General features: G+C 49.7%; 1 protein-coding gene across 1 annotated transcript; it reads left to right on the forward strand.

Annotated features, from left to right (window-relative positions):
* Positions 1-5,259: 5,259 nt before the first annotated feature.
* PFICI_10124 (uncharacterized protein) lies at positions 5,260-7,139 on the forward strand (the record flags this gene model as incomplete). Its single annotated transcript, XM_007838705.1, has 2 exons — positions 5,260-5,359; positions 5,446-7,139. 2 exons carry the CDS (start codon positions 5,260-5,262, stop codon positions 7,137-7,139), a joined length of 1,794 nt encoding a protein of 597 aa, XP_007836896.1.
* Positions 7,140-12,460: the final 5,321 nt, after the last annotated feature.

Genomic DNA, 12,460 nt, shown 5'->3' on the forward strand with positions numbered 1-12,460 from the left:
AAAAGAAAAAGAACATGGGATATCATGTCTCTATTTTCTAGAAGCCGTGGTCGAAACCTCCCCCAGCCTAGCATGGCAGCCTCGGTCAACCACATACTGGCCTGCCCGATCCGGCAATGAAGCCGGCGGGTGGCTGAACCGATAACGCTTTCTAGCAGAAAAAAAAAAGACGAGATGAAAGGAATGAGAGACCCTGGGCGTTCGAATTCCTCCGTTGGGTCAATCGCCAGCGCCTGGACCGGTCAAGAGACTCTGCCAAGATGGTCGTCAAGAGTGCAAACAACGTGGCATGCCTGCTTTTGCAGCGCTCGCTTGCTGTTTATTTGGTAAATAAATGTGAACGTGACAGACAGGCGGCTAGGGCAAGTCAAGCGACGCATTAAGCGAGGGCTCATATGCTGCTCAAAGTTCGGCCCTGATTTCAATCCATGATACAAACGCATATGATTGTGATTGCGATTGCGAGTGTGTGTCTGTCCGGCCATAGTGGTATTGAGCAGGAATGCGCAGTTCTCATAAGTAGGTACTACTAAAAGCTGGCTTGGATTTTGAATAAGCGACTACATACGATAAACAGAAGCGATTGGTACAAAGCCGGCCTATCATTTAATGGTGCTGGAACATTGCTTCACGTCGCAACTTGACAGGCCATGGCCTGATGAATTACCTGGGGCAAGGAAACGCCTTATAAAACACTCAGCCTTGCCAGGTTCGTAAGAGTCCTACGCCTCTGCATGTGAATGGATGCAACTCGCTCGGATGATTCCCAATAACCGACCTGGTAGCGATCACTGTGATAGTGTTTTAGACTGGGAGAGGAAATGGGGCGCCCCGGAAGTGAGCACGGTAAATGCATACTTCTCCGAGGTGGATCCTCTATTGGTCCAGGTCTCCGACGGCGCGCCGCCATAGCTTACGCAACAGAGCCGTGAATGCTTGCCCGCTAGATTTGATAGGATCTCACTGTCCCAGCTATCAGAGTTGCTGATGATGATCCCGGAATGAGCCCAGTGAATAATACGAAGCGCCGTGCCGAGACTAAATTAAACGAGGATTGCCCATATTGCTCTACCTGGGATTATGGTCTTGTGAAAAGAAAAGCCTTGTGTGAGATGATAATTGTTTTATCATGTAGAGTTTTTTGCCTTTTCGGTTACAAATGACATATGCCTGTCACGAGCTGTCACGAAAAAGTGCTGGTCGCCCATTCGGCCGGCCATCAAGCGGAAGCGACAGCGCCAATACATTCATTACCTTGGGGTGTCGGCCTTTTGCTTCTGCGGGCTTGGGCCAAGGCAGTCTGGTTGCTGTGTGCCTAGGTAATGTAGGTACCTACTACTGTGTAGAAAGATGGGCAAGGTAGTGGTTTCCTATGGCACGATGCGGCGCAGATACTTTTTACCGAGGACAAGGGCGTAGGGAAACCAATCCGCCCAGGCTAGCTAGGTACTCATGCCGGCATTTGTATCATCAGAGCGCCTCTTGTTGTAGTAGCGCATACGGGGGATAATTTCTTGACGTCTTGTGTCGTCGCTGTGGTTAATTACCTTGGTCCTAGGTTAGATGGACCGGCGCAGTGGAATGCATTCCGTCAGATGGTCAGTGGACCGCTCAATGACTTGGCTGTCTGTGGTTCTCCGACCTGCTACTATGTGTACAATTTGGCCGCGGAGGGTCTGTCGGCCTAGCCACCCGAGGCTGAGCCAACAAAACGTTCAGGTGACCACGAGTTTCATGCGGAGAAATGGGACAATCCCCCCCAGGGAGGTCGCTGCTATGAAATGAACGCTATGAGGCAATTCCCCAGGCTGGTGCACCATCACTACGTACCTGGGCAATCCTCACCCCAGTCTGTTGCAGCGTTCCCACCGAGACATGCTCACGGGAACGGGAAAGAAAAATGCCAGCGCATCAGTGGCAGATTCACGGGATCTTTGGGGTATGTAGCCTTATGCTGCGGAATAGTACACTGCTCAATCATACTATGCCAACATTATGCTGTAAGCGACATCGTGTTGGTCACTTCTTTTTTTCTTCCTCTTTCGTTGCGGGACGTGATCGGTTGCGCACGTGTCTGCCTGATATGCAGCATGGCGTTTTTCTTTTCTCCATGAATGTCGTTGAAACTGGAATATGGAAAGTGAAGCCTGGACGTTTGCGGGTTCAACATGCCGATGTCGTGTACAGGTAGGGACTCGCGAAATGAACTGCTAGTACTTCGTACCTTTGATGATTTTACAACTTGAAAATAAATCCACAGTAGAAGGCCATCGTTGCTAATGCGGTGGTCTCATGTGGCGTGGCCCCCATTTTTCTTTGCCTGAAGAATAGACAGAAAAGATGGACAGACCACATACACAGACATCTGGACCCCGTAACGAGACTCAGTCTACACTATCCCCACAATAGCAACGGCCAGCCAAATCCAGCCAGTGCGGGGAAAGACACAGGAATCCTGAATAGGCGTCACGAGGCCAGCACCTGAGCGCGCAGCACTGGCCGTCTTCAGCGGAAATAGAGCCAACGAGCGATCGCTTTCGCGGGGTCACGTCACATCTAGAACCTGGTGTCAGCACACAGCGCATTTGCCAACACTTCTGGCCCTTTGGTCAAGTGCTGTCCAGAAGCTTTGCTGTCACTGTGGTCCAGCCCACTCAGGTGTCTCTGAAACATGGACAAAGAAAATGGTATTGTTGTTGGGCCGCCAAATTTCGCCATTGGGGCGGCATGGTAGGCAGATAGGCAATATGAACAGACTTTGCCTTGTTATGTGGTCTGCTTTTTTGGAGGGGAGTTTCCTGTCCCCAGGTGTTGTTGCCGCCTCCCTACCTGACCTAAACAGCGATTCTCTGATACGAGGCCTGCGAGGCAGACAGACACCACCACGCCATGTGGCATTGATCAAAGTACGAGTCGGAAACAGATGGATGATCTGCCGGCTCTTCTTGCAGAGCTGCTGGATATTTACTGCGTACGGAATCTATTCATGTGGACATCTGTGCGTCCGCTTGCCGTTCCGAATAGAGATGCTTGCGTTGCGTGTATGTGTGTGTGTGTGTGTGTGTGTGTGTGTGTGTGTGTGTGTGTGTGCGTGTGCGTATAATGGACTTCTTCCGTACGAATAAAACTACGTAGGTGCAATTCCATGGTGGTAACGAAAACGGCACCAAGCGCAACCCAGACGGCAACTTTACTTCCCTGCTCACCTGTTGGTTTCGGGGAAGTAGGAACAACGACCCTAGCGCAACAACCGTCGGCAGAAAGCCAAGATCAGCGAGACCTGTCACATATCGTAACAAACAGGAACGAGCCATGTTCAATTCACATATTCATCACCGCAGGGCTACTTGGCTACAGGCTGTCGGCTTGTTCGCTATCTCTTGTCACAGTGTACTACATACTACTAGGAATACCAGACCATTAGAAGTGATCCTACAAGTGAGTGGAAACGGTCTACTACTACTTTCACCGCAGTGGCAGAAATTTCCGAATAGGGCATTCATTGACGATTAGCGGGTGGATTCGAAACTCTAGCTACCGAAAGACAACTCAAGAGTCCTATCGAGTCATGGTGAATCTGAATAATGAATTCCAGGCCAATTAAGCCTCGTGCCGTGTTGCGGAAGAATATTTAACGCAAAAGGGATCATTCCGACGGCCTTGCAAGGCTTGATAGAGTTGCAAAAGTTATTAGGATGTTCTAATGAGAGACGGCATCACCGAGCCGGGACGACGCGAAAAACGGACGTGCTGCGGTCGTAATGGCATCCGTTCATCAAGCCGCGGCCAGAAGTCATTCCATCGCAACACGACCAACTGGGAAGCCGCAGTTGACCATGACCAGAGTGCTACAAGTCGTATATCCATACCTAGGTTGCCTCACGTTTGATTGCCTTTGTCACTGCTTTAGAGTGGTAGTATACACACTTGGAGCCCATTGGCAAGATTATTCGCTCCAGATGCGGCGAGGTCATCGCCATTGTGACCAGGACCCGTGCTTGAAACGGCGAGAGAGGCTGGACTTTGCCGACTGTGGACACTGAAATCCACTTGGCCGGACGAGCTCAGGGCAACGAGGTCACAGATTGAAGAATATCGTCCCTCTGCTTTGCGCTTGTGGAGTCATACGCGTTATTGCCAACGAACTTTTGGTGGATGGGCAAGAGAGAGGGATTGCAATTGACCGGCGCTGTCCCGGCGCTTTGTTCCAAGGGGATTGCAAGCGCATTGCCTGATCAGATGAATATTGCCGTTTTTGCATCTAGCTGTCACGCTAAAAACAGTCTCTAACTTTTTTGAGCACAGAGAGCTAGCACTGCTGGCGGAGGGACCAGGTGCACCTGGCCAAAAGCACCACGGCAAAGCGGTAGAATTGCGTGTCGAGCCCAAGGAGGTACGTCGAGCGCCGCGGTGATTTCGCCGGTTCCTAGAGTACCCCTCCCTCTCTTTCAATCAATTCCCCCCATTTCCCAAGAATCGGTTCTCCCCTTGATCCCAGTTGCGCCACCCATCAGAAGGAAAGAAAAAGGTACGTACTAATAGATTGCACCACGTAGGGGTACGTACCTTGTCTGACTCGCCGAGTACGTACCCCTAAGTACCGCGTCCTGGTGCGCTACAGCGGGCCCTGGAGAGGTACTTACACCGCAATTCATTCTTTCATCCATTCAATTCAGTCAGGCCCCAGGACCCATGTCCCACTTGCCCACACGCCCACCCGACGCCTCTGCCTCTGCTCCGCTCCATCATATCAAAAGCCAGCCGACGCACGAACAAGAAGAAGCGCAACTCCACCTACACATACACACAACTCTACTTACATATGTACACTCAGCAACCCACTCCCCGTTGTCTGGTTTAGTTTCTCCTCAACTCCAGATTCGACTAACGAACCGATCTCCTCAACGACCGATCCGATCCGTCGTTGTGTATGAGAGGGAAAAAAAAGAACAAAGACGACGACGACGACGAGCTTTCGACCGCTATCAACGTCTCCCCTCCATATCTACCTCGTCGACACAAGAGGTGATATCGTCTACACTTTGCGCCGGGTCGCACTCAAGTACTCCACCGCCTGGCACGGCTACTTCTTACCGCTCAACGACAAAAGGCTCATGGGAAGCTATTGATTGATTCACAACTGCGTTTACGGTGACGCCCGCGTTCTTGTAGTAGCACGCGAAGACTACTCTACAACACACCATCGACCTCCATATCCAAAATTGCACTGCTCCCATAGCTGAGCAGCACATCTTCAATATGCCTAGCAGAACAGAAGGATTGGTATTGACTGTGGACCCCCATGTCCTCCACAAGGTCGACACCGAGAACCCACAAAACTTCTTCAGCATTTGGGCTCGTAAGTCTCTCGCGCTCCTGCCGTCACCGCCACCGCTACCATCCAACACCATGTGTGGTGTCTCGTAACTAACATACAGCTACTAGTATTCTCCAGATGCGCCGATTCGGTAGAGCAAGGCCGCCGGTTAGAGAACCTTAGTTGGAGGTTATGGAACCGCGAGATCCAATGTTGCGAGGCAGGACAGACAAAGGACCAAGTCGACTCCCACGCCACATCGGTACCAAAGGATATTCCCAGCTACCAGATTGCAACTGAGATGCCTCAATTGTCTGGCAGCGTCGATTCAGCCATTGAGGACGACGAGGAAGCTGTCGAGTTCTCCTCTGAGCTGGAGCCAGTAGATATTCTGAGACCCGCAATCGTTCGACAGGATTCGTGCGCCAGTAGTCAAAGCCGTGGACGGGAACGTCACATCACCTCGGACCACCTTGAGCGCATGGTTGTCAGCATTATCCAGGAGAGAGAGCCCAACTTGAATCCATTGCCGGAGATGAGCTCGCCGTCGCTAGAGCCCGAGTCTGAAGCTTCTGGCTCTGCCTTCTCGTCGGCAACCCAGGACGCCATGGAATCACCAACCACCCCGGCAACCGAGCCCATGGGCCACTCGATGGAACAGGGCCAATACACCGACTCCTCCGAGCTGGCATCTTCGGCAAACACGCACAACACTCAAGTCATCCGTGGCTTCTCGCCATCTCAAATTCCCATTCCTTCCCTGCGTATCATGAGCCAAGAATTTTCCAAGGCCTCTGACGTAGATGCCATTCCTGAGCCGCTCTCTTCCCCAGCTCACAAGCCTGTTCAGCTTCGCAAGAAGCCTGCGAAGTTTGCTCTCGGAGGCTCTTCGGGTGATGAGTCGTCGCCCAGCCTGGAAACTCGCCAGCCCATGATCCAGCAACCCAAGAAGAAGAGCATGTTCTCCATCGGAGAATCCTCCGCCAGCAACGATGAGACCCCATCTCTGAAGAGTGCTATGCACTCAGCCCGACCCAACTCCCTCCTCAGCGCCCAGAAGAAGCAGACTTCATTCAGCAACCAGGTGACCACACGAACCATTCAGACACCAAGCGATCAGAGCGATAGCTACATGGATGAGAGCGCCATCGACGATGACGATGAGGATTCTGACTGGGAGGATAGCATCGAAGAGAGTGGCAAGTCCAGCATGGATGATCCTGTTACATTCAAGCGAGTGCCTTCAAAGCCAAACTTGACTTCCCAGCGATCCCTCATCAGCCTGATGTTTGCTGGTCAGGAGCAACAGCGTCCTGGCCTGGGCAACCACGCCTCGCAGTCTACCTCGGCCATCCCACAGCAGAGATCCCGCACCTACCACAATGCCCCACAGATGGTTGCCTCTCCTAACGATTCCGATGATCATGGTCTCGAGATGAAGAGAGGCCTGCGCCGCACCCCTCTGCGTCCCATCAACGAGATTCCTCGGTCCAGTGCGCAGCCAATTCTGGCTGCCGGCCACAGCACTCACCAAGCTGCTCTGTCGCCACGAACGACTCGCCGCAACATGCTTGCCACCGAACTCACCGAGTCGCTTCGCCGTCACCTTCTCTGGGAACGCCAGCACAAGTCCTCCACTGCCAACGCTGTCTTGAAGAGGCGCCACACTTCGCATGATGTTGCCAACCTAAAGCAGTATCCCGAGAAGTCGTACATGGGAAAGGACCAGGGCCAGACGGCCAATGATGAGCCCAACGCCAGCAGCTGGAATCAGTATCTGGAGAGAGCAGACCTCAACGGCTACCATGCCCAAGGCTGGTAGAAAACTTCTTCCAATCCCGTCGACTTGATGTCGACACGAAAAAGGGAATTCGCCAATAGCGGTCCCAATGGTGGTTTCAACCACCCTGTATATTCACTTCATTTGATCACGGCATTGCGAGGTGTTCGATTTTTGTACGACACTAATTGCATTGCATTCTCGGCGTTCAAAGCACATGGCCTATTCAGTTGCCATAAATTCATGACCGGCATTACGACACGAAAAAAAAGGTCCCGGGGCACTAGATGCCTCACGCATTACTGTCAAGAGAACTTGGCAATTGTTTTACACTTTGATACATTATTGGGCGTTTTCGCATCATGATACCACGTTTGTTTTTCTTGTTCCCGCCCCGGTGATAAAGGCCAGGGCGGAGGTATGTTTATTATTATTTGTGTGCTGCTCAGAGCAGTCTACATGTCTCGAAAGAATGGTAGTGTGTATTCTACATGGAAGCTGGGGGCAACCCATTGGCAGCTGGTCGGACGGAGCAGCAAAAGAACGAGACAAAAAGGGCACACTGGTTGGATGGGGAATACACAAGAGCGCGGTGAAGAGAAAAGCGAAAAGTGTCCACCGACCCTAAAAAACAGAGCAAAAGATGAAAAGCCCTACAAAACATGAATAAAAGCATGTGCAAAACACAAACAAATCTGGCCTATACTGTGAAATGAACATTGTGTGTGTGTGTGTCTGTGTGTGTGTGCTAAGTATCTACTACTACTACTCGCAGTTATTGACTACTCTACGATTTGGTAGAACAATCAAGATCATGGTGCATGTGTAGGTAGTCTCAAGCGGCAGAGATGTAGATCCAAAGCATGGTAGCTGCACACGCTGTCAGCATGTGATAGAATGGGTGTCAGTCTTGTTACCGACCTAGTAGTATTCCTTCTCAAGGTTTCCTGGTAACGGTCACGAGGACCTCTTTGCTAATGCACGACCAAACTGGTTTCGATAATTTAGGTCTGATCTTGCAGATAACATGAGAATTCAAGCTTTCTGTGTCGATTCGAATAGCGACATGGGATCCATTGTCTAACGACCAGGAGCAAGAGAAACGTATTCGATTGCTTCATGTTACCCCATCCCATGCCATCGGTCAGAACTTGTAGGTATTGTATTCTAGCGCCACTCTTTGTCTAGTCTGACTCTCACGACCATGATTTTGGAGGATGGGGGAAAAAGACATACCCGGCATGTGTATACTAGGCTCGTGCGGTTTTTCGGTCAGCTGCGTGCGGATAGTTTGTGACCGCGTTTTGCGCCCTTCTGGAGCCGGTTGACGCCTCCCCCTCCTCAAAGAAGCGAGCGCAAAATTCCGATTTTCCACCTCGTCTCCCCCAGACTCTTGTTCCATGCCAAGGCTTATGACGCATCTGGGGAAAGGGTCCCTTCTTTTTTTCTTCCTTCTTTTTGGTCTGGGTGGGCCGCCTTGCGAGGAGAAAAGACAAAAGTGACCCAATGTTTTGTCGTAAAACACACTGACTGCTCCGGATCTCGCGATAGTCATGCTGCATCAATTGCAATCATTTCCTTGGTATCCATATACAATGGCGATTGGTATGACGACTGTTTCTCGCGGGATGCATGACTCTTGACACCCTTTCTGCCCTGCCCCCCTCGACCTCCGTGGGGGGAATTCGTTTTCGCTGCAGCTACCTATAGTATACTCTGGTTGCCACTGGGGATGCGGAAATTTGGCGCTGTCCACGTGCTGGCCAATATGACAGTCTAGCTGCTGGGGCAGGTTATAAGATGCAGAAAGCAATTTTATTTTTCACATGGCCTCGGCCCTCATAGTGGCAGTTGTATCCAATGCTTGCTACCTAATAGTAAGTGGGATTGTACCAATATCAAAACACACCATTTCGTTTCATTTTACTTCACTATAGCATTTCGATAGCTCAATACATTGCCGTCTTCTCCATGGAGATGGGAGTTTCCTGAATTTGTCTCAATGTCAAAAGACCCTGAATCCATCAATACCCACAATGTGCGTGCCGATCTTTGTTGTCCCAGCGTAATCTAGGCCAGCCTGCTCGCTACGACTCTGGCAGTCTCGCAGTCTCAGCATCTTGGTTCGACCCCATTCCAAGCAAGTGGATCAATTAGTCTGGTACACTGGCAAAAACAAGGGAAGAGTTCTGCTTGTCACAGGTATGGGCAATCTTTTCCCTGAATTGTTACTCTCAAAACCCATGGGCGCAAAGCAAGAGTGAGTGGCATTTCCGCCGACGCGGAAAGGGTCCTCTCTACCATGTCATCCCCGCTGCTCCTCCTCCCATTTTGTGAGCGGGGGGTTTGGGCGGAGCTCAACCAGGGAAAAGAGCAAAATGTGTAGCCAATTAAGAATCAATAAAAAGAGAAATTCTCAAGTTGATCATCCCCTCTGTTCAGGGGAGGCGCGGGTTCCCCCATGGGCAATTGATAAGAGCGGAGGTCCTTTGCAGTGCTGGAGGGCCACTCATTGCTTGTATTATGGCTCAATTCCACAAAAAATGATCTCAGCGTGCGCATATGGCTCGTCGGATGGGCATGCCTGCGCTCCTCTTGAGATCTAGATAATGTGAATACTAGTAGGATATATTGCAGATCATGATGCTGGTTGACCATTATACAAAATGGTACTTGCAGTCTAGTTGATCAAGAAGGCGCGTTAAAGTATTATTATTTCTTTTTTTCAATTTTCTTGTACACTTTTATTTGATCAATTGTTCAAGAGCCGCCTGCTCTAGGATACTACCTGCGACTAATACATACAGGTGTGACTATTGTTCTTTGAGAATTCCCAGGTCACAGGACCGACCCGCAAACTGAAATGCTTAAACTAGTCGTACGATATAGTCCGGCGGCCCGGCACTTGATCGAAGATCCTCCTTGGAAAAGGTCTCGGTAGCTGGATGGGCCTCAAGTGTCCCAACGTGTTTGACTGTCACGCATCGAACTACTGCTTTGGTGATGACTTGATGTATGTCTCGCGGCTGTGTGAAATATTCCGAGGATAGCAAACGCAACTAACAAGAAGCGTAGAGTGCTATAGTGCCTCTTGACCAGGAGATGGAGCACTTTACTGACTAAACCGTTTACTTGTGAGCTTCCTTCACCGCCAAGATGTCCCGACACTTGCACGCCTACTATAGTATATCAACTGGCTCAAGTCAGGTACAAATGCAGACAAACGCGCCAATGAGAGCATATATTCCGCTATTCATGTAATTTGTGAAACGTAGCGTGGTGTTGCGGCACCATGGTCTCTCATGATGACCAATACATTGTAATAATTTTGACGATTAATATGTACGTGAGCTAAAACTTTTCATGTCTTGACCAGCAGCGTTTGTCTACAGTATGTGTATACCCGATTGATGCAATCCCGGCTTGCCTTGGCCCGGCAAACGAAATTCACCCTACGTACGTACTTGAAAACAAAACATACCACATACCTTGACCGCATCTGTCAAGATCTACGAATCGATGCAGGTCAAGGGTTATTGGCATGTCTGGTTCACCGATATGCTTTCAGGCTGCAGCATGCAGCTCAAGGAGAAAAAGCAAAAAAACAAAAGTACTGCCAGGATACGTCTTCTAGTAAACCGTCTGTACAAACAAGACAAATTATATGGTCAACGAGGTACACGCGGGGCAAAAGGAAAATGTCGACCAAAAACACCAAACCAAACGCATAATATTGCATTTGCCGCTAGAGAGAAGAGAAGAGTAGAATCAAACCCCAAGGCCCAGATTAGTGTGACTGCTTTGAAGAAACGCGAATGCGGAAGAGGGTGGACAAGAGAAGAAAGAAGGAAAAAGAAAGCGTGATTTTCTCTTTCCCCTCCCCCGCATCGCATCTGTTTACTATACTACGTCGTAGGTAGGCAATTGTCTCGCGGAGGAGAGTCGGAGTTGCTTGTTGGGCTGGCTCAAGAGCTGCAGAGCCATGACAGCAGGTTTCATGCGATACACACCTTTTTTTTTTTGTATTTTTTTTTCCCACTACCCGCCCGTCGGCGATTGGGTCGCATACTACGATCAAATCCCCAGCTAGAGAACAGGAAAAGAAAGAAAATCACAATCCTGGTCAGTTTCTGCCTTTTATTGCTCTTCTCTTTCTTCTTTAGGTGTCAATTACCTATTCACATACAAAGTAGAAATTCTCCGAGCCATTCAATGAGCGTCACCGGGGCACACTCTTATGACGTGATCTATATCATTGGCTCACAAAACGCGGCGGGGAAGATAGGCGAGGTGAGCTGTAGTGCAGTACATAGTATAAGCTGCTGGCTGGTCGACAGGCTGGCCACCCCAAGGTTATGTAGGACCGACCTCTTTGCCCCTGCTTGCCCTGTAAAAGCCGTTTGCGTCCGGGCCGTCACGACCTCATGCATGATGATTGGGCCGGGGAAGACGCGTCGTGCTGGTGATGGCTGGCCATGGGAAGGGATTTGCAGCCAAATTCATCAATTGTATTCAATGTATTCTCTAGGGTGTGTAAACATGACTCTAGGATTTAGAATGGAAGATACCTTCAGAGATCAAATCATGATACTTTTGTAATTAATGTTGATGGTAATTGTTCCACGCATGTACATCAAGAACCCCGCCCAAAGCGAATTTGACCTACCCAAAGAATTGAAAAAAAAAAAGAAAAAAAGAATTGATGCCAAACCAGCCCTCTGCCGAGACACCACAACAGAGCGAGCGGCCGGGCTACATTAGACAAATGCGGCAATGCACATACTACTTACTCATACTTCCAGAATGGGTGCATGTATGTATGTATGTATGTATGTATGTATGTATGTATGTATGTATGTATGTATGCAAGGCATTGCAGGACGATAAGGCTTTTTCAATCGCTGTTATTGCTCCTCTTTTTTATTCTATATCGTCTTCTCTCCCCCACCACCAGAACACACTTGCAACCCCCCCCTCCTGCGGTTAGACGGATATGAGAGGGGGGGCTTTATTTTTCTTGCATGAACGCTGGCCTAATCAAAGTTTCAAGAAATACCGCCCACTCACCGACTTTTTCCCTCTTTACAAATCTGATATATTCTTTTTTATTTTATTTTTCATTATGTGGATAATGTTCATTTCGGTGCGTTGCCGCAGAAGGAGAAAGACAATGCAGCCCACCCTCCACTTTGATATCAATGGCTGAGTAAGTATACATGCTTGTTTTTGGCAAAAATGTCATCTCAACAATGCACGAGGACTGTGGGCGTGTTATTTGTCCAACGATGGTGGTGGATGCGCGGATTTTACCAGTGTGTGGGGGGTGTTCCTTGGAGGGGCGTTTTTGGTGTGCCGGACTGCGG

This window comes from Pestalotiopsis fici, assembly GCF_000516985.1.
Source record: "Pestalotiopsis fici W106-1 unplaced genomic scaffold PFICI_Scf_7, whole genome shotgun sequence".
Classification (NCBI taxonomy): domain Eukaryota; kingdom Fungi; phylum Ascomycota; class Sordariomycetes; order Amphisphaeriales; family Sporocadaceae; genus Pestalotiopsis; species Pestalotiopsis fici.